Genomic DNA, 23,907 nt, shown 5'->3' with positions numbered 1-23,907 from the left:
CCAGACTGATTTGTAACTAAGATCCAAGGGGTACTAAGTTCAAGTGAGTTAGACAGACATCTGTCAAAAATTTTCTCACTGCGTGGGTTGTTGTTGAAGGCTCAAAGCAAGCCCGGCACTTTACCTGGCCATTTAACTACCTCTAGTAATATTCTGCCTAAGACATTATAAAGGAGGCAGCTATAGAGTATTTTCAAAACTGCAGAGAATGGTGAGGCTTTTTTAGAATCAAAGTTTATGATGACAAAGTTTTTAAATTTTTGTGCAGTTGTTCTTGAATGTTTAAGTGTTCTTGGGGTTGTCTGCAGGGGTGAGGCTTGAGAGAAGGAAAAGGTTAAACAAACCACATTAAAATTTATTAAAAATTCATACTCTATCTGCTAACTTCAAAATATTGAAGAATAACTGATATATGGCATTTCATACACCTAACACAAACTTCACTGCAAATATAAATGGAAAAATGATTCAGACTTTGAGTTTCCAAAATTGAGCTATACAAAATTACCCACTGATCAAATAGAAGCTCTCTCTTTTCTTCTACCAGCTTATCTGGCATATTCCAATTTCTATAATAAATAATAGAAAGACCCAGTAATAGAGCAGTTTCATGCTTAAAAAGCATATATACTGAGATGTTACCGTATTAAATTGTTATAATGTGTATACATTTACAATACAGCTTTGGGCTAATCACCAAAGCGATAGCTACTATTTAGAGATGAACTAAAACATCTTCCCTTAAGTAGTCATTTTATCATGTCCAACCTTCCAAGCAGTACTCCGGTCACTTGGAAGGCTGCAGCAACCAGCTCCACATGGGGAGTGCAGCACTGGGAATGGACATCCGTATGATCTATCAGCTGTAGGCATAACACTGCACTGATCTATTTAGGAGCCCGTGCTTCCCCTGCTCAGACAAACGGTGTCATCCTTCAGTTCAGAAACCAGGAAAATAGATCAAAGAGAAAATGTGCTGCGGTGTATCTCACAGATCACACCCTTACCACTGTTAATAGGATGACTTGCAATGGAATCAGTTGCTCCTGTCCAAGCCAGGCTTAATTAACCACATCTATCTGGGGGGAGTTTGGATGGGGGCAGAGGAAACTGGGGTGTTGTTTGTTTGTTTGTTTTTACAATCCACCAACATTTAATCTTTGGATCAAAATACATTTGCTTCCGTACTTAACCAGATTTTCAAACCCAAGCAAACCACATGAAGAGCCACCTACATGACGAAATAGATGACATTTACTGAAACAGTCCAGAAACAAAAATCTATACATCAGTACTACAAAAGGTGAACCAACCACTGAGCTTTAGACTTCTGCCTCTGAAAAGAGACAACATCTGATGGAAAAAAAAATGCCGTTGAGAAATATACAAGTTGTTCTGGTATGATGAGTAATATCAGGAACAACAGAATGAAAACAGGCCTGCTGATCTTTGTGTTTCATATTTTTAAAGCACAATATGTTGAATGAATATTTTAATTGATTCATGGGTGAAAAAAAAAAGATTATGTATGATGAGAGGAATGAGAAAAAATAGTAACTATGGAGCAAAAATCATTCTGTCTGCTATAACGTATCTGAAGCAGGAAAGGGCTCAGCCACTGCTCAGCAGCAAGCTGTGCCTGTGCTGTTTTCCCCACTCTTCCTCTTAGACACAGAGGACACCGGTGCCTGGTCCCTGCCCTGGTCCCAAGGTGAAAGCCGTTTTACATCTCCTAGTGACCAGCCAAGTGACAGGTTTTTCTGTGCTCTACTCCTTTCGAAGTGAAAATGTCTGCTTCTGCCACATTTAGATAGTATTTCTGAGTTGTACCATCCTTTTTCAGCCGTGGTAACGCACAGCCCAGTTGTATTCAGCTCATGCAACTCATACTTTGACAAAACCTGAAGTTGTCAGTGGACTGAAGTGATTCAAAGATAGTTTCTTAAAAGCAAGGGAATTAAATATTCATCTAAAACGCATTTCTGTCAGGAAAAAAAAAGTAATACAACAGAAATGAAACTGATGATATATAACACTTCACCTAACCTGACAAATTTTCTCAAATTGTACTTTAGAAGAAACCCACTGGTACCTGGGAAAGACAAGCTTTATTTTGCAAACTTTCCTCGAATTTCCAAGCTCAGGTACTTGGCAAAGTAGCTATGTCGTGCATGCAGCAATAGAGCTCACTCCTCACAACTGGGAGCTCAGTTATTGATGCTGTTCTCTGCCTGGACTACTCTGTTGCTTTGTTTTTGCTTTTCCAACAGCCAATTATTCCCTAGAAATCCCACCACATCTTTGTATTTCCATCATATATGATATAGCTGATTAATACTATATATTTAACTATGTGTTTAACTGCTACTCACAAATCATGAGAGTGTGATGAATGTTACCAGAACCTGTTCACACTTACAGAAACTGAGGCAAAGAAAATTAAGTTATTTCTTCAGGTCCTTTATGGAGCTACAGCTGCAGTCTGGAGGAGAGTAATTCCGACTTACTGAGTCTCTTTGGGCAGATTCTCCATGGAGCTAAGTTGTCATGGCTCCTGTGAGCTCAACAGAGCTACTGCCAGATGTCTTTGCCAAGAATACTTGGATGGGTGGATAAGCAGCAATTTACCCCAGTGGGACATCAAATCCCACTCCTCCAGAGAATTTTGATAGGTACTCCTGTCTCTCTCCTGACTATACAGAGAGAACATTTCCTAATGCAGTACTTATTGACACATTAGTAGCTACTGCCTCGCTACATCTAGAGGAAAAGAAAAAATATACCAAAGACTGCTCGCCTACGATAACCAAATAATCAGCATAGTACCAAGTTATCAGGGAATACAGGAGACAAACTCTGTTGTCACACAGGTCAATTCCAGAACAGTCACTTCTGAATTCAGAAGAATTACTGTCTGGTTCTGCAGCACATCTAAGTTCAGCCACTCATATAAAAGTTCATTCTCCCTTGAATATATCGTCCGTTTTTTAACCCGACAAGAGGATCAGATAAGAAGTACTAAAATATGTCTGAATTGATATTGATATACTTGATTAATGTACGATTTTAGCATATGAATTGTTTGATAGCTTTTCTAATTTGATATAAAAGATTGCATGGATTTGTGGAAAGAAAAGAATAGTAGGACATGAAGGATATGTAGATACCTGGAATGCAAAGACACCTGTTTTGTGAGGACATCTGGTTAATGGCTGTCCAGCATAAAAACAGAGGTGAGACAGGAACGGTAATAAACCATGCTCTCATTTGCAAACCCTGCAGAACAGGAGACAGTACCAAAGACCAGGTCTAAGGTCACTGGCTGATGACCAAAGAAACCACTCAAAGGCTTGGAGAGGTTCAACCAGAGCTTTCTAAGTGGTAAGTATGTAATTTAGGTTAGTATATACTGTAGTATGCCTGAAATTTTAACTGTGTTACATGTTCAGCCTTACATGTTTGCTGACAAGAGAAATCACCACCTGGCTCCTTAACCTAGTCTAAAGGAGAAGTGTCTACCTTCTGATGCAATGCCATAATGTCTCCTGCTCTGTTTCCCAGCAGCAGGTGGGTTTGGTCCCGATGACTTGGAACACTACTAACACAGCCAGGAGGTAGGTAGTTCATGCAGCACTCAAGCACTACTCTTATACAAAAGATATACTGTGGATCAAATACAGAGCTACATTCAAAAAATACCCAGGGACTTCTCCCTAGGTATATTTAGTTCCCTTTGGGAAAGATGACTGGATCTACAGCTTTCGGTATCTTCTTGCTCTGCTTTACACTGGTTATATACTGCCTTTACTCTTTTTGAGAGTGCTCTGGTCAAAGAATACTTTCTGTGCTCTAAAAACTGTCAGAAGGACAATTTATGAACATGAGACCCCCAAGGGAAAAGCAAAAAAAAAAAAAAAAAAGTGCAAGTATTGTAGGATATTTTGCAGCCTTCTTAATTTCCCTGTTATTTTTCACGATAAATACATGCTGAAGCTTGTACAAATCATAACACAGCTTGAAACTGAATTATTGTCAAGTGTAAGCAGTAACAGTATTACAGTCCATGACCTTAATTGACAAAACATGCTACCTGTCACTGATTCAGCACAGAAGCCATGCTGTTCCTCCAGGCTCTCTATTTAAAGTCTAACAATTGGATGTGAAAACTCTACTGGCTTGCTTCCCTGGGGAAGAGGAAGGTTTGCCCTAAAAGCGAGGATAACCAGGACTGTCAGCTCGAGCAGAATGCCTGCTTTGACTTACAATCAAAAGTATTATTTCTCCTACTTAAAAGGAGAGATAACTTTTCAAATGTGAACACAATAAAGGTGAGTCATCTTTCCATGTATCAAAGTATCAGAAAAACAGTCCTCACATTTGGTTGTTGCTTATGGCAGAAGCAAAGTCAAAGCAAATAGGAATTAGGTGTCTTCACTATTACTACTGTTCTGAACTCCAGCGAATGCTGAAATAAAAAATTATTCTATTCCTCCCAGCAGTAAAGAAGAGAAGGAAAAGACTCTCTCTCAGTTGTTGCATAATGGAAATTGCCTCTTCCATCCATTAGAAAGCTGTAACAATCAGAGGTAGAGACATAAAAAGGAAAGAAAAGTAAAACTTCAATTTTTAACCAGTTTAGCCAAAGACTGTTAGATAATGAAGCATTCCAACAGCCTAAAAATATTGCTGTGGTAGAAATCAAAACACCCTTCCTCTTCTATTTATACTTAGCAAGTGGGCATCTGAGATATTGTTCAAATGTTGCCAGTAGATATAACTTGAACATCCTCTTCTGTATTGAATTCTAACTACCATGCTTCTCAAAGTAAAATATAATGGAAACAGAGATGGATTAAGAATAGGTGACAAAAAAAAGTGTTTCTAAAATAATACAATCTTCTATTTCCAACAAGATGTTAAGCATTCAGCCATTATGATCACCACAGTCTTAATGCAAAGATTAATTCATAGCTAAATATTCACTTTCAACATTCTTTTTAACAATTATTTTTGAGTAACTCTTCATCCAAAGGAAATTTAAAAAAAATCTAACAGTCAAGCCTTTTGAGACATCACAGATATTAATTGTCAGCTTAATTGACATAACACACATCATCCATGACTTACACAGTGACATTTTCATTATTAAGAAAGCACGTTTCAATATGTCAAAGTGTAAGTGTTTAAACGTATAAAATTATTTCTTTGACACTGTGTTATGTATGCAGCAATTGGAAAATAATTGACTGTTAGCACTGGTAATGGTATATATCCAATAGACCCCAAATTAAAAGGACAATTCATCTGAAGACTAGTTCTTGAAATTTATAGTAATCATTGGTTTTAATGTATTTAGATGCTGGAAGTGGTTTTCCAACCAGCAAAATAAGTGCTTATGATTTCATACACAAATGGCTTCCCAGCAATTCTGCTCCATGGATGAGGAAAGGCAGAACCAAATGCCAAAGGCATTTTGACAATGACGGGCAGCGCAGTGTTTATGAGACATTCCTTGACTACATACAACCAGTTTAGCACACTGGTGCCTCCATACAGACCAGTGCTACAGGCCAGTCCAAGAGGCCAATGCCCACACAGCAGCTTGGCCACACTGACCAGTTGTACACAGTATCCGTAACATTATTACATATCTAGATTTTTATATTGCAATCCCAAATCCTTTCCATGAGAACTTTCCATTACTTATCTTTTGTTTACATTATTAAAACAACTTTCATCTAAGAAGAAAAAGCACTGTATTTTAATTTTTTTTTGGAGAAGGGTTTTGAAGGTGTGCAGCCTCACTGGTAACTGTTAAGACCCTTCCAAAAGCTGATTCCTAAAAATTAAAATGGGTTTGAATGGGAGAAAGATCTCCATCAAAATAGGATAGGGGAATAATATTCAGGACAATAATTCTCTTAAGATAAAAGTATTGTTTCGAACTATAATTCCTCTTCACTATTTCTTTTGAAATGCCTATGGAGCAGCAGGTAGACAATTCAAAGTCCTTACATTGCAAACATACATGAGATTTATTACAGAGCAATTTAGCTGTAACATCATAGAGTAATTTAGTCTCGTTAGCAAAGCAGTTTGCTACAGGTTTTAAAAAGTGCTGAGCAATTTCAGCTTAAAATAGAGTGGAATGTTATGCAAATTGCTGCATTAGCTCAGAAGTCTAATTTGTTTAAGGAGTCTAAATCAAGGTTTGGATCTTGGTCTCATTTAAGAACGGTTTTGCAGAACTGTCATTAAGGACTAGTTAGATCAGACACCAAGGTGACATAAAGCTGCCAACAGGCATAATTTAAATAAATTCAACCACTGGTATATATACAATGTTCTGCTTTAAGTTGAATAAGAACTGTTCTCCACATGCTAAACTGCAGCACGCGGAAAAAGAGGGGAACTTCTTTCCTGTGTTTGAAGAAATCACACTGTTATTTGGGGAAATGGTTATGTGACACATGACTCAAAGCACAGGGTCAATACTCAGAAGTTTTCCATCTGGGAGTGGATATTTATTTCTGTTACCAAATATACATTTGTTTTTCCCTGTGTTTCTCTTAAGTGACCTCTTTAGACCCTGGGATCTATATGTGAGGTCAACATAGACTCAAAAACATGTTCCGACAGAAGGAGACTCAAAATTATGTTCTAAAATTGCCCTGAAAAAGTATGAATAAATGTGCTGCCTCCTCAGTCAGTAAGCCTTAATGTATTCTATACAGTGATGCAGTTTGTTTTTCACCCTCAGTAGGAAGGCTGTGCCTATTATAAATCAAGGTTTTAGCATGATTTTGTTTTTTACAACTAAGAAAACTCTATGGCTAGGTACAAGTTACATATAGTAAAGCAATTTACCTAAATACTCATTAAAAATAGTAATTTGTAGGCCCATGCAAGAATCCTATCCTAAAACTAAACATCAAGTATTAATAGGATCATCCAAGTAACACTCTTATCTGCAGGCACAGGGCTGACCTAAAGTCCTAGCTTGAATGTGAAGGTATCAGGAACACAATTTTCAAGCCCTCTCTCCAAAGCAGCATCTCCTAAAATGAACAGATCAATAATGACTTGCATTAACCAGGCTTTTCAGCTTTTGAATCACTGGGGGGTGTGACTCAAACACACACATATTAGGGAAGATACAAACAAGCCGAAGCCCCCAGAAGGTATTGAAATTAATTGCTTTAAATTTGTGGTCTCTCTGTTTTGAAACAGCCGAAAAAGGCACAATATTAAAGAAGGTTCAGCTGCATGCATTCAACAGATAATATGACAGCAATATTAATTTAGGATGCAAAAGTCATAGGCATTACTCAGGTAGTGATCTAGCACTGTCTGAAATTAAATGAAAAATGATGATTAACGCCAAGGGTTTGGATCATTTACTCTGTGGTATTAAAAAAGAATTAAGCACCCTTTTGAGTATGAAGGATTACATTTATTCTTGGGAAAAATATATCAACATATATACTTCATCTAAGAACATCCTGTTACTCTTATGGCCAGATTCCTTGTGAAGATAAATATGATACACAAAGATCTACTCTTTCTTTGAAAAAAAAATCAGGTTCTTTAGACAAATGAAGTAGGTCAGTAGTTCAAATACTCTAACCAACAGAACCAGAGAACATCACCATAATATCAGATGAAAATTTGTGAAGTGGCAATTAACTATAATCAGTTCAGCGTATTACTAGTGGGATTTATTCAACGTAAACACAAATATGATCATGGAACAGTGGTCACATATAAGACCACAGACAATTCCTCTTTTTTTGGTGTTTAAGGACAAACATCTGACATTTCAACCCTAATTGAAAATTCAAAAAGATATTTATTTGAGGCATGCTGTAGCTATCTCAGATAGTTTGCCTCACAGAATAAACAACAGACCATTTCTTCTCAGATTAAAAATATATTTACAGTTATTAGATCAAGTATCATACTGCCACCTGATGACCTCTGCTCCCATGACATTCTCTACTGCCATTTAAACAAGAAGTATTATCTTATTTTAACTGATGTGTTTATCTTCAAAAAAATCTCTTAGTCACATGAGAATTTTCTGTCTTAGATAAAATATTTCGGGGATAGTTACTGTCTCAAAAACTAATTAATGCATTCTCAACATGCCTCTTTGTAAGAAAGGTTTGCCAAAACTCTTGATATGTAGAAACCTGGGCAAGTAAAATTACATTATTTGCCTAAGGTCATAAAGGAAGGCTATGGCACAGCTACGACTACAATGTGTAATTCAAGAGTTCCAATACAAAGCTGCACTACATAACCTTTCCTACACTTCCCCATTTACACTACTATTATAAACCAAGTGAAAGTCAGCACAAGCATCTGTCTCTGTCTCGTCTTACAGACTTCATAATGCTCACAGTTCAATATACAAAATTTTAGGTATACATTCACACATGCTTGTACGGGTTTTATTTTTTTTTCCTTTGTCTCGGTCAAGTTCCTTTTCTCTTCCATGTCTCACAACTTTCTTCTGATGCCCCATATACCATAGTATTAGGCATCACTTTCATTTATGGTAGACTACCTCAGTGCTTCTGCTATGATATGGCTTTGGAAACAAGTTTGTGAATTGTGGCAATTTTTCAGTTGTTCTGGACATAAGAATAGCAAAATAGCAATTTCAAACAACAAGAAAACCCCAAACCTGTAATACTTCTGTCTGGTGTACAAATTATGTCCCTTTCTTTAGTGCTTTGCTTGGTTAACCATTTATCTGCGATATGTCTAGGGAAGTACCCAGCCAGATTCAGCAGTGCTGGTGACACTGGTGAGCAGCATTTCCCACCTGCTCTTCAGCAACTACGGTGGCAGCAACAGCTCAGATGTAATGGTCTGAATCAGACCTGTTAAAGAAGGTTCAGAATGGGTATTACAATCCTTAATTTTTATCCAGATTTATAAATCCTTAATTTTTATGCAGATAAGTATGCAGGAAGAAATCGAACTTCTTTGTGAAACTAAATAAGTTACTATATTCCAAATAACTTTTCAAACCATAACTCACAGATCTAATGCATTTCCTCTTCTGCCTGAACCAAGATCTGTACAAGATACAGACCTTGAAAATGTCAGCCTTTTATCGTTCAAGCAGTACTTTTCTGGGATGAGGAGAAGGGAAGAATCAGGCCCATGATCAGTACAAAATGCACAGTAGTGCTTCAGACTTCTCAATGGATGATTTTTATACCTTGCTTTTATTTCTCTTGTTTTTGCTTTTATTTTCTTTGCGGCATGAGACAAACTCTTCTCTGAGCGATGCCTGTGTGAATCTAGAACAGCAGGACTAACTTCAGCATCATTGCTGTAAGTTTACTTCAAGATTACTTAAAGACTCTCTGATTCAAGTGTTTTCAAACAGGTTTTTGCAGTGGCTGGATAGACAGGTAGGCATTTTAATCTCAGAGCCTTAGGCATCCTCATGACTCTAGAAAACGGTGCCTTCTGCTGCAACCGCTCTCAGTAGCTAAGTGACAGCCATCTCTGTATTTTCAAAAACATTTTGATGATCATCTGATGGTCTTTACATTAGATGCTTCATTTGGTGTAGCTTTTCTATTAGGACTAACATTCACCTTATTGAAATCATTTTGCTGCCAACCTTTTTACTATAGGTATCTGGAGAAAGCGTCAAATTACAGATATTGATATTGATCTCCTTTATTTATATACAGTGTGTACGAAGCCTTACCTTGGCTTGCTGTGTGATGAGAACAGTAATAAAAAAAGTATGCTCTACAACAGGAAAGTAATCTCCCCCATTCATACACTGGCCTCATAAATCAGAGAGGCAATTGGCAGAAGGGTTATGTATGGAAAGAAATCCGCGGAATGTACACTAGAACATTATGCTGCTTCAAAAAGCTGCAGATGTATTGAGTGCCCATTCAAAATGTGGAAACACCATATTACTTATGTCAAATGACGACGCCTTTCAGTGTGTATTACCTTTCCTTCCCTACAGCCTTGTATTTTCAAATACAAAAGACAGAGCTTTTACAAATGTTTAAATGCAACCAGGACAATTTTCCCAGGCCGATGAGAGAGATTCAAGAAACAGCGCAATGTTCTTTCTGCACCTGCTGCATGCCATAAGAAGTAGCATGAAGGCATTCATCTTGTGCACACAATACTGATTTTTTTTCTTTCCTCCTAATGTCATGAAAAGCATTATCACCAGATGTTCACATCTGAATTTTCTGGCTAATTGAATTTATTGCCTAAAATTCTTTTATACAAGGTTGCTTATTCAGAGGCAAACTGACTACTTATTAGCATCATAGAAAAGCGTATCTCAGAGGTAATTCTGGGAAGAGCGGGAAAACTTTGTCCATTTGGCTGTTATCTGGAGGGGCAGTAATGGGGTGGGGTTGGGGAAGAAACAGGAAAGTAGTGTAAAGCACGGTGAGTGGTAAACATACTGATACATGTTCTCAATATTAAGCCCATCATTTTGCAAAATAATAATGTTTTCAGTCACTTTGTAAATTCATTTGATCCAGCCTCTTTGAGAGATGAGAACAATGTAATTGTGCAAAATGACTGAAAACAGGAAGGAAGTATGCAAAGTGCCTAGATTTTGCTTATCTAGCATTAACTCAGAAAAAATAACTGCAATTAACTACAATTAGATTTTCAATTACATTTATGAAATCGTGTACTTTTGTTTATTTATTTCTGAAACCATGTCACTTCACAGGACTGATGCTTTATTCCCAGTTGAGGCTATTTTGCCAAAGGAAATAATTTCTAAATGTGAACAAAACAAAGCCAAAGCATTAATCAAGGTCCTTAGCAGTGCAGAGGAGAACAAAGACAAGAACTGATCCTCGCTGATCTGCTACTATTTTGCAGAGCACTCTTCAGTCTGCATTCTAACTCTTCTATTTCCTGTTTTAACCAAATGTTACTCTGGTGGGGCTTGTCATTAACTTGTTTATTTAACAACTGTAATATTTTCCCAGTTGTATCAAATGAAATATGCCAGGCACATTTTAAATTATTATTATAATTCAGGCACAATATCCTGACAATGAAATTGAGAGTAACCGTGGTTAAATGATCACTGAGGGACCCTAGAGTGTAAAATGCCACTCTGTACAGAAAGTACAGGTTGTGTACATGCAGTACAACACTCAGTGATATTCATTAATACTTGGTCTAATTGCATGTAAAGACTGTGCACAAAACAAAGACATGCACTTTACTGTCGGAAGAAATAAATATCATAAAGCTATAGTGCATAAATTAACTTGTGAAACTGATCAGAGAAATGCATTCACGTCCTCCCCTCCCAGCCTGTGCAGAAGGGAGACAGAAGGGATTTTGCGCCCCATACAAGAGCCTGCTGCTGGTAAGGATCCAGGATTTCATGCCCCGCCACACGGAGTACAAACCGCTGCTGCCTCCTTTGAGCAACTTTCCACCTCCTGAAGCTGCCATGCATGAAAGACATACCTAAGCACTAAAACAGAGGCATGGGAGAAGCCTCTCACACACTTGCTGCTCAGCTAGGGCACTCCTCTGCTCTCACCGGCATTCGTGTCAAAGAGAAGGATTTGGCATTTCAGCACCATTTGGGTATTTCACAAAAGTACCCAGAAAGCAAGCCAAGTGGGAAAACCCTCACAAAACTTTTCAACCTGAAACTGCACAGGTATCTTATTGACAGGTTGTTGGCAACTTACCACCCTTGAGAATAATAAAATAAAATAAGTAGAATAAAATTATCATCCTCATTTTACAGGAGAGCCCATGGTAATACAGGGCTAAAAATGAACCCAGGGCTTGAACCTTAGTCATGTGCTTTCACTATAAGCCAATTTATTTCGGATATACTCAGGTATACATGTATTACTTCATCTGTTCATCATTTATGACATTTTCTCATATTTTCCCTTTCTCTCCTATCTCTCGCTACAAAGAAACATGTTATTTTTTGTGTTGCAGCACAACACAAAAGGATAGGCTGAAACTGAGATATTGGTGTGCTAGAGAAAGCTAAAATAACAGATACACAAACTGATCAAATTAATTGATCTTGTTGCAGTTTCTTTTTGTTATTATTATACCACCAGTTGACCAAATCTCATTTAATAATTATAGGTCAGTTATTTTACACTTTGCAGTTACTTCTCATGTAAGATGTATGCAGTACACCACATCAGTACTGTAATATTATAGCCCCTGATGGCTGAAAGACAGCCCTCAAAGTACCACCTAAAGCTTCACTGCAAAAATAAAGTCAGAAAGATATATAAGTCTTGAAAAGGCAATACCAAAGAAGATGGCATTCCTCATGCTAAAGAATGAACATCTTGAATATAATGGACAAGAAGTAATCATAAGGGTATATATAAAAGCTGCTGAAACCTCTGAAGAGGAGACTTAGTAATGCTGTGGTTGTGCATGGCTTTACACCTACCTGTATTTTAATGTAAAATCATACCCTTGAATGAAAAGGTACCACAGGACTGGAATGTCCTGAAAAAATCTATTCCAAAAAAGCTAATGGCTAATTTACAGTTAAAATCAAAAGCAAACAAACAACCTATACTACAAAACTACACAGGATCTCACAGGATTTATTTACAAACTCTTTAGAAAACAGACTAGAAGTCAGGAAGAACCAGAAGGTTAAGTCCTGTAAAATCATCAGTACTGAGGCATTCTAAAAGAAAAATTTTAAACTCTTACATAAAGACTGTTTCTGGGTGCCTCACTAAGTGTTTCTTTACTTCGTGAGGACAATTCATTCCAGTAAAAACTAAACAAAAAGTGTATTGGTAAGGAACTGTTTGACATTTACTTGCATAGAAGAAAGTGACTATCCAGCGTGATGGGGAGATAGGCCCCAAGAGTATTGCTTGCAGTAATGCAAATTTAGGCAAGCAAAAGCATGAACATACCGGTGCTTATTTGGGGAATAACATGTACGTAAGTGCCTCTTCATATAAATAATCATCAAGAAAAAAAAATTACCTTGCAAAAGTACTTAGGGAAATATTCCTCAAACTGTGAGATTTTACCCATACTGATGTTTAACATGAAAATAATGGTTATCGAAGTATGAATAAGCTGAACAGGGAAGTCTACATTCTCTAAAAGTATGCTAATACTGCCTGCATGGAAATGCACTCACAGCAAATATTTTAGAGTCTCTCTGCAATTTCTCATTACTTTTCAGTATCACCTATGAGATACTTCTTCCATTTAAATTAAATGCCATGTCTGTAACGTCTTCCAGGAAGAGATTAAAGGAGTTTATATAGTGTCTCTAATCGAAGCCTGACAGTATTACACCTGGACAAGCCAAATTCCAGCCTTTAACTAAAGAGACAGTAAAGGAAAGACAGGAGAAGATGATTATCGGAAGGCAAGGATGATGAGAGTACCTCTGACCTCTCCACAGGATCCTTCAAATACTATGGACTAAGGAATTCTGACAATATTAGCTAGCAGGCCTAGAAGTCACACCACATGGACCATTTGTCCATCACCCCAAACTACGTGTTATATACTCCCTGGGACAAAGCCCTTCCAGAGAAAGGCACATAAGTATCCTTGACCATCATGGGTCTGGAGGCACTATGGGTGATATCAAAGTTACTACAACAATGCAATTACATGAACTACTGAAGTAAAAGATACGCAGGAGAGAAGAAAATATATCCTGGAAGATGCTGAACTAACTTACATTATATAACGAGATGTTTTTCTTATGCTGCTTATGTTCATGAGGGTGGTGAGGGAACAGGTTGCCCAGAGAAGCTGTGGATGCCCCATCCCTGGAGGTGTTCAAGGCCAGGCTGGATGGGGCTTTGAGCAACCTGGTCTGGTGGGAGGTGTCCCTGCCCATGGCAGGGGGTTGGAACTGGGTGATCTTTAAGGTCCTTTCCAACCCAAACCATTCTGTGGTTCTGTGATTCATCCTCCATTTCAATCAAATGGGCTACTGTGCACTTACCAGAGTAGAGGATGAGAAAAAAAAATGTATTTATCAAGCTCTCAGAAATGATAATCAACAGCAACGTTATAAAAATAATGAGGACAAATGAGTTTAGTATAGCCTATGCACAGCGAATGACATATGAAAGAACAGTGGGACCTTGTTGAAAAGGTTCTGGGCATATTCTGAAGAACTCATAGAAGAAGATGCAGAAACACTTTTAAAGTTAATGACCAAATGAAGGTGAATTATGGTTTTGAGCAAGAGAAAACGAACACTTTCAGCATGCAATCACTCATTTTTTGAACTCCATGCAGTAACGTCTGGATCGACACTTTTCTTCTAAGACTGTGAAGTGACTATACAAGATAAACAGGAAACTGTCCACCGCACCAGGGTTTATTAGGGATGCAAGGGAAGGCTGCAGGCAGGACAGTTCAGCAGTTAGTGTTTTACTTGGCATCTTTGCACAATTTTCCTGAGATAAGGATTTCCTAGTGCTATGGCTTTGATGGCTAAAATTAATTTCCTAGCTTGCAGAAGGGAGACATTGGTGCCAAAAACCCCGAGTGACCTGTTACACCTTTGCAGCTGACGGCAGGTTGCCATGTTCCATGAGAGTGAAATGGTGTTGGCGTGTGAAACTGCACAACTCAATCCCTTTATATGGCAACCTCATACAAAGGAGTAAGCTGTCATTACAGGAAGAAAAACTGCTGTAGAAGAATGAATCCTGTGTTTAATAGAATGTGCTCTTTTAAAGAAATGTTCTCTGCTGACTAATCTAAAATGCTGCTCTTTTCCTATATCCCATGTTTGTTCCTTTCTGGCATCCAGGGCTAACTACTCTGGCGCTGCACACAATCTCACCATTGTTGGTGTAAAAGCCCTCTCCTAAGGACAAAATGCAATCTGAAAGACCCTTCTTGTGCTCTTTTGCCTAATAGCTTTGCATTTGCCTTCAAATATCTGATCTAAATCTCTTTCCTCCTTTCCTTTTGCATTCTGGTTGCATTCTTCACTGTTATCAATGAAAGCCTAATTTACGTGATAAATCTCCAATGCATTCTGAAATTCTGACTTTCAGAATTATGATGCCTATCTATAATGGGCTGTCTCAGAATATTTACAATCTTTAGCCTTCTCCCTACCTATGTCCCTTTTCACATACATGAGATCTTCAGCTAGGACTGGTGTTTTATTCTGAAAAATGAAAAACTATCGGACATTAGCAAAAATAATCAATGTTCTTCAACTCTGCTCTAATACTAGTCTGTTGCACCACTTAAGCACCAAGCACAGGGCATACGAGTAGAGAATTAGAAATGCTACTGACAACAGCTGTAGTGATCATCTTACAGCCAGCAACAGTTAAGGAGATTCAGAAGTAGCATTAGAGGAAAACTTTCAGGTGAGACCAGCAGCTGCAATCATGCTTTTAAATAAAGACTGAACTGTTTTGAGCAGAATAAAGCAGCAGCATCTTCAAGCAATAAAAACATCATCTTTACCACATGTGACTGCGTATCACATTTACATAGTACTAGCATGTTTATGGGCTGGAAGGGGAAAAATGAAAATTCTAAATGAAATCTAAAACCTATTTCACTCCAGAAGTTTCCAGAAGGTGATTTTTGTGTGTGTGTGTGTCTGTGTCTGTGTTGGAAAAAATAAATTACTTCCAACAGCTCTGTAGCCAGCCTGGAGCATCTTCACATAAACAGTTATCAACTTTGTCTGAAAGTCCTTTGAGTTACAGAAGGGCATTTGCAGATCTCATTGGTCTGAGAGAACTGCTGCATAAAAGAACGAGCAGGGCTTTTACGCTTATGCAGAAATAAAGATGCAATTAGAGTGGTATCATCAAATTCAAAAGAAATCCTGAGATCAACATGTGGGTTAGAAATAACACCTAACATATAGAACACAATAAAGATTAGATGAAAAAGCTCTTTTCCCTAGCCATACTTGGTATTTTGGACAGAATTTCTTTTTCAAGGTTGTCTTCTATAGAGCATTTCTACTTCCTTTTCTTGGTGATGACAGAGAGGAAGCAAGGGGTAGTTTTCCACATTTCGGCAACAGAAATTAAAATATTTTATAACAGAAAAACATATTAGTAAAACCCTAAAAGGTGTTAGCATATCAGAAATGCATATAGTCACAGCTGCTGTTTTCCATTCCTATTTGCCTAAATTTTAGTTGATGCTATTCTACTCAGAAGGAATATAAAGGCTTCAGACCTACCATGTACATGTGGATGAATTTTATAACATATCACTAAACTCTCCTAAGAGTAGGACAAGTTTACCACTACACAAAAACAAAACTGGAAGAATGAAAGAATAGTCAAGTTCTGATGAAAAATCATTAATCACCTTTTTGGTAGACAATATAGCATAAATCATGCTTAAAATAATAGTAAATTTATTTCAAAATGGTTATTTCCAAAAATACAGGATAAAATAGACTTTCATTACAGAGTGACAATTTGATGTTCATTAGTGATAAGTAAACGAATGCTACTTTTTTGTCAGGTAACTTCCAGAGTTGAAACTTTAACAACTACATTGCATTTCAAATTTCACACAACCACAGTCTAAAATTGTTGCATAGTAACACTCATTCTCTGTGTGTGCATGATGACGTTCAAGGCCACGTTACACATTAACACTTATATTAACTACTGAATTCAACCAATTTGCTTTCTCTCACTGCCTGTCGGGAGTATGAAACACCAGCAGTTTTCTTAATTTACATGTTCCTATGTTTGGCCTTTCTCCAGAGTTTGAAAGGCCACCAAGGCAGTTTTCTTTCCTTAGTCCAAGTTATTTGCTATGTTGGTATTTGGTGAAAGAAAACAGTTTTCTATGCTTCAAAAGAATTGGAATTTTTTCAGCTGTGTAATCCAAAGCTCACATTTGGACTTCACAATTTTCTTAATTATTAATAAAAAAAATAGGTTGCAAGGAAAATAAAAATTAGGGTGCGTCCTGGAGCTTCTTTTCTATCCACCTTGCACCCGAGCTGGTGCATTTCCCTGTCATCGTGGATGGCACAACTAGAGCTATAACTACAACAATTACCTAACATCTTCTTTCAGCTTGTAATTCAGACACATCCTTAAGAGTTAGCACGTGCTTTGTCCCATTAGGTTTAGCAGAACCACTCAAGTTCTTCCGGCTGGGCAAAAGCCTAGTACGAATCTGGCCAACTTTAGGGTTGAGATCTGGTGTAACATCCCCTTATTGACAGAATTTTGATCTCCTCACAGAAAAGGTTCCTCAAAAAATTCTTTTTCAGTGGAGAACCTAAGCAGACCTTAGGCATGCTATCGATCCCTTTGAGTAGCTCCTGATCCCAAGAAGCACACCCAAAATGTTTAAGTGTTTGGCTGAATCATGGCATAAACACAAAAGTACTTATGGTTAAAAGCTATGGGGAGATAGACAGATAGATACAGATAAAATAGTTTGGTAGCATTCCATGCTATAGTTTAAAAAGTTTCATAAGGCATTAGAAAATTTGATGATACATTATTTTTTTTGTCTTCTTAAAAAATTCACAGTACTAGAAGTTTGAATGAATATTCTCCAGTGAGCTGTTGAAAAAAAATATGTATTTTGGCTTGTTTCCAAAGACAGTTTACCTATTATGGTGAGAGGAATACATCAAAGCCCTGAATAATAACAAATAAAGTGGGAAATCCTCATCTCATCTGCTGTCCTTTTTCAGAGAAGCACTGCACAGAGCTGCCTTGTGTTAGCCTGTTTGATGTTGCTCTACTCTGTGGTGGTTTTACCTTGCTAGGAAGCTGAACTCTACCACAACCACTCTCTCACTCTCCCTCCTCAGAAAAGCAGGGGAAGAAGAAAAGAAAAAAAAGCAATTCACTGGTTGAGATAAGGATAATTTAATTAAAGGAAAAGGAATTATTAAGGTAAAATTATTTTTAAGGGAAAATGAAATAATTTAACTAAAGGGAAAAGGCAATCTTTTATTGCTGAGTGTGATACCACATGGTATGGAATTCCCCTTTGGTTGGTTTAGGTCAGCTGCCCTGGTGATGTCCCCTCCCCACCTCTTGCCCAGCACCAGCCTGCTGGCTCTGGGGGGGTTAGAGAGAGTCCTGATGTGGTGCCAGTATTGCTCAGCAATAGACACAACAATGATGTGATACCAGTGCTGCTCTAGCTACAAGTGCAGAGCACAGCACTGTATGGGCTGCTGCAGGGAAAGTTAACTCCATCCCAGCCAGACCCAGGACAACTCTCACTCTCCCAGGTCGAGTCCAAAGCTTACAAAGGCTGATGTCCTAATAGAAGACTTGCTGTTGTGGATGTGACCCATGCTAGGTGATTTTTCCCTGAATAGTTAGCAAGAAAAATCAAACCATTTTCTTCCCTCAAATGTGATAGCTACCTAAGAGCTCTCAATCTATGGCTACCAGGAGGAAGCACAGATTGTACAATGAACAAATTGCTCTAATCATTTAACTGCCTTTCTCAGTGACTGATCAATTCCTTTACTGAGAAACTAATTAGTGAACTAAGGATGGAGAAAAGAATAGAGGGAGAGTGTGCACTGAAATTTTCAGCTGTACCTGTAACACAGTTCTCTTTTCTTCTCTTTAACATTCATATAAATATTTTTTATTATTATTTCTGAGATGTTTGGGGTGATGTATGCACACAGTGCAGCTCTCCAGTGCAGTTCTGCCAATGCCAACAGACCGTATGCTTACCTACTCACGTGGGAATTTCCCCGGCATGAAAAATCCCCAAAGGGAAAGCTGCTACGGTGTGCAGTGTGCTGAGTGAGAGGGTAACGAGGGCTAGCAAGCCAGCATAACTTCACAGCTCAGACCAACAAGTAATAGCAGATCTTGATCTCAGTTCGCCTTTATACCAGGCTAAGCGATGCCAGTACAGGCATGGATTTATGTGCACTCCACGTGTTCCTGATTAGCGGTATCTATGAGAGGGCCAGGGAGGCAGCTGGGGCTGGTAACAGCTTCACTCGTTCAATTTTAATTGACTCCTATGTGTCTGTCAGATCCCTCAGTGCTGCCTTCGTTCTGTTTTAACTTGTGCCAAAAGCTGAACTCATTCCATCAACCACAGGAAACAAGCGAGCAAGACGTACAGATCAGCTACAGGTACAGAACAAAGTCTGTATTGCCTTTTGAATTACATTTTAGGTACAATCTGCACTGAATTTCAAGATCATAGAACAACTATCACAGGTCAAGCTACAAACCCAGTGAAATTAATCTCTAGTCACACAATTGTACATTAAAGCAGGCTTTGATTCAGGGTAAGTTTGTTTATTTTCATTTTTTTTGTGTTTATATTTAGTGTTCAATCTTCTCTCTATGAAAATCCTAAGGAAATGCTTCAGTGGGATCAAGACTATACCACTAGCTGTTTAGAAACAACTACTGATAGTGTTTAAATGGTATGCAATCAATCAAAATACTCATAACCAAACACAAAAAAGTCATCCAAATGAGGGACAATAATATTTTCTGCAATCTTCCTTTCTCTAACAGTAACAAGTGACTTAAGTGAAACCTTGAAAAAATTGGTCCAGAGACATATACAAGGTTTCTGTTGTAACTGTTTTTAAAATACGTATAAATAATGGTGAGGATAAATGGCAGACAGCATCACAGTTGAAAATAAAATAATTACAGATCTTACCTCTGCTTTTATTTTATTGTCTCCGAAACAGAGGTGTTGTAAGTAGGCTGCAGCATTGGACTGTACTGAGGGAAATTGATGCTGTAACATCTGTATAACTTCTGGAAGCTCTGGATCTCGCCATCCAAACTCTCTGTGTGAAAACAAACATGAAAGATTCAGCAAAAATTCTGCTGTTAGAGGATAAATGTGGCGACAGTTTGGCCAGAAAGACAAAATACATGTCTAGGCAAAATCTTGATATTTTCTGCTATTTTCAAAGTGAAGATTCAATCAAATATTAAGCTATTTTTTTCATTCTAAACTGTACTACCCTAAAAAAAAAAAAAAAAAAAAAAAAGATAAAGCTAGATATAGCTAGAGTAAATAACTTTATGGAATTACACCTCTAAATGCTAAAGTTCCTTAAGTAAAAAAGGCTAGATAAAATTTAATATAAGAACAGAAAGAAGATCCATGCTTATACCATTATACCATCCGTCTCTATTAAAATTCAAATATAGAGTGCTAGAATCAGAACTCTTAAATGGTTTGCTAAAAAATGTTATTTTGTCAAAAAGTCTTTTTTACATACTGCAATCTTTAATAAAAATTGCTATCTTATATAGGAAATCATTACCTATTTTGTGTTTTGGTTTATTGTTGCCAGATATGCTTAATGTTATATTATAAAATTTGTATTACACATTGTATAATACATACTATAATTTTACAAATATTACACTTATACAATACACAGTTACACAACTGATTACTTTTAAGTCTTCGTTAATACTACCCAACTTAAAGCAGACAGGCAAGTACAATGACTCAGTGTTTGCACTGTCCTTTAATCCTATGAAGCATGACACACCATTAGCATCAAATGAAACAACTGAACCCAAGTGTGTTGAACAAGCCCCAGCAGGCATTCTGCAGCTTCCAGAGCTGAACTTAACATCAGTCTGTCTCTGCAGGTAATTTGTCCTCTCTGTGTCTCTGTGTAAAAGGAGTCATGAAAATGGCTTTGGGCTGTGTGTCCCAAAAGCCAGACATGCATGCAGACACTCTGAACGAGATACTTCAGTTCCCACATGCCTTCTTCCTAAGGTCTAATTTTTGTGCATATAAATATTTGTCATCATCTTCCATCTAGTGCTGTACATAGAAGGTAATACAGGAATAGGGCTCTCTGGCCTTGGCCACATTTGTCCCACTTGTCCTGTAGGAGGGAACAGGAGATTTGACACCACCTCATCCTCAGCATTCAGCTGGGGTCCCTGAATGGGGCACCTGGGAACCCTAACCCCTCACGGCTTCATTGGAGGCACACAAGAGCCACACTGGAGGATAATTCAGAGCAAGCAGCACTGAATTTCCATTTGGTTTGTTTCTCTTCAGTGGAGCAGCCATGATGACTACAAACCCAATTTAGGTGTGTAACTTAGGTACCTAAAACAAGTGGAAGGAGTTGAGTCCCCAAACTTGCGTTGAGTCCCCCACCTGTGTTTGAATAAAGCTTACAGTAGCTCTGCAGTCTCAAGTAAACTCAGGCATCTCACGCCTCAAATATGACAGCTCTCCAAGACATTTCATTGAAACAAGACTCATTTTACAATAATAATGGATTACTATGAAAGAGAAATATTGTTTGTTCTTTTGTTTGTTCTTTTCTCACCCAGAATGTTTGCCAGATTGAGTTATTGTTAGTCATATCTTTATGTAAAGATCTAGAATATAAATTGATGTAGAAAAATACATCCAGAAGTTCATCTGCTACTTCTGCTCTGACAAAATAGATGTTAAGACATAAATATTACATTTCACATTAAGCGTTTAATACAAAGAAAACAGAAGTGCAATAATAAATCGCATGTGGACTATTCCAGTGAATCCTTGGGACAACATAGACTGTTGGGAAGCTTCTAAAGAAGACTTTTAGACCGTAGATCAGAAAGATCTCAACACTGAACTGATACTTTGGAAATGTGGAACAATGAAAAGGTATTAGGGAAGGCTAGAAACTTTGGCAGATGTTAGGAACAAACTGGGACATTAAGCAGCTAACGATGTTGGAAGCAGTTTCATCTGTAGGATAAGGACAATAATTATGGATTAAACAAACAAGATTTAAATAGTTCACAGAAATGACACAGAAGAATACCTAATTTAAAATGAAAATGAGTATCTTCTTGAGGTGAACAAAACACTTCTTACAGAAATACAGCCTCACAATGTTGGGAGACTTGAGTAGCCTTCACCAAAGAGACTCAGAAACCGAGCTGGTGCTTGGAAGGATTCAGAGAACCCTGTGGTTTACAGGCTGAGCACCAAATACTTTGCTAGATAGCTCCTCTCAGAGGGACTGATTGACACTAGCTAACGTCTAGCCCTTAATGAGATCAGGACTTGCAGCTGAAGATGATGGCATGGCTAACACCATGTCTGCTGCATATGCTAGCTCACTGTAACTCTACAGGTTAAGTGATACTTTGGTTAAGCACTTATTTCTGTTCAACAATGGGCTGAACAAACTCATTAACAAATCATAAATTGACACAGGGCAGTGACAGAAACAACGTTATCTGATGTGTTAGCTTTCTCTTGTACTTACTTTCTCACAGTTACAATACCTAGGTAGCAACAAATGTTAACAGGGAGTTCAACTATGCTAGACTTCTCTCCTATATACACGGCTCTCAACCAACTAGAAATCATCCAGAAAATATTTTTACCTAAAAATAAAAAAATGAAACAAAACAAAATCTCTTACTGATGAGCATTCATTATTTGAGCTCCTCTTCTAATTTATTCTCATTCTCATTCCTAGATCCCTAGTGCAGGTGTTGGTATTTTGGAGAGGATATAAAATAACAGAAGAAAACAGCTTGTATGACCAGACAATGAGTGGGAACATTTGAAAGGTGTTGTTTTAAACCAAGTAACTATACTTCAGAGTGTTGGAATTTCTAACACCAAATAGCCTCCCAAAGGAATTTTTTTCCTTAATACGTGTATTACTCAACCAAATAAAGAAATACACACGCACAAAACCAAACAACATTATGTGCAATAGCATACCGTGTACTATGATAACCAGCTCAGATTCTTTGTTGTCTTATCTTGGAATCCAGGAGAAAAGAGGCAATCAAGGGGCAAAAGGAAAAGGTCCCTTAATCAAAGGCACAGTTAACAGTTCTAAGGAACCTGAAGTCTTAACATGGTATTTACATATGAAAACAAGGCTGTGCCTACTTTTCCCCTCTGATCTCCTAAAAGACACGCTGACAAGTAAGTGATGAATAAATACTTCTTGGCAATGTTTGTGTGTACCTTGGGCTTAAGTAGAAAATTAATTCAGAAAAGAAACTTTTAACACAGAATACTGTCATGTAACCAGTTCTAGGAGAGAGAATGAACAAAGCAGAAAAGTTAAAAAAATTTAGCTCCGGTACGCACTGTCATTTCAAGCAGATGGTCTCTACGATTGTTATATTTTTAGTAGTTTCTAAATGAAATATGGTAGCTATATATATTAAAAAACAAAAAACAAAAAACAAAAAACTTCTGTCAACAGTTAAGGTTGCTTGAATAATTGTGATAATTTTAGCAGCCTTCAGGGCAGGGAGGACTAGTTTCTGGGAGTTTATATTTTTCAGTTGTTTTTTAACAGTCTATTCTAGGTGGGGAAAAAAGTGAGCTAGGGAAAGATGATTTTACTTTTTAGAAAAGCAAGCTTGCAGCTCTATTAACAAAATTTACTTCAAAAAACAAGTATATACATTTTAAAATTCAGGTTAATTATGAATAGTTAGGACAGCTACTTAATGAAGTCTACTGGACAGAGGCCTTGAGGCATATCTGCATGACAAAAAATACTTATTAAAATGGAGAGTAAAACAAAAAGTAAGAGAAAAACTGGTATGGATAGGAAAGTAGATTGTAGAAGTCAAGAGTTGGGATAATTTGGGTTACGCCATGGAAAGGTAAGTAAAATGAGATAGCAAAATATCCTTTACTGACTGCATTGAAAAGCAGTAGTAGAGTCAGTACTTGATGAAGATTAGGGTCAGATTAAAGGAAGGGAAAAGGATAAGGAAAACCAAATTATCTCAATTTCTGTGAAACATCTGATATTGTGCCACATGGAAATGAGTTAAGCTGGCAACAAAAGAGGATCCAATCCCTAGTAAAATTATAATAGTAGACTTACGCAAAATTTGACAATGTATTGGG

The 23,907-nt window shown here is 37.5% G+C and overlaps 1 protein-coding gene across 2 annotated transcripts in view; it reads right to left on the bottom strand.

Annotated features, from left to right (window-relative positions):
- CTNND2 (catenin delta 2) overlaps positions 1–23,907 on the bottom strand; it is a 428,710-nt gene that overhangs the window by 151,005 nt on the left and 253,798 nt on the right. For both annotated transcript variants that reach the window (XM_050709047.1, XM_035552796.2), the window contains one exon: positions 19,693–19,825. In XM_050709047.1, coding sequence (XP_050565004.1) covers positions 19,693–19,825 — 133 coding nt within the window. The remainder of the gene's footprint in view (positions 1–19,692; positions 19,826–23,907) is intronic.

Source organism: Cygnus atratus, chromosome 2 (assembly GCF_013377495.2).
Source record: "Cygnus atratus isolate AKBS03 ecotype Queensland, Australia chromosome 2, CAtr_DNAZoo_HiC_assembly, whole genome shotgun sequence".
Classification (NCBI taxonomy): domain Eukaryota; kingdom Metazoa; phylum Chordata; class Aves; order Anseriformes; family Anatidae; genus Cygnus; species Cygnus atratus.
Note: the sequence above shows the minus strand (reverse complement) of the source record. Positions and strands in the feature narration are given on the sequence as shown.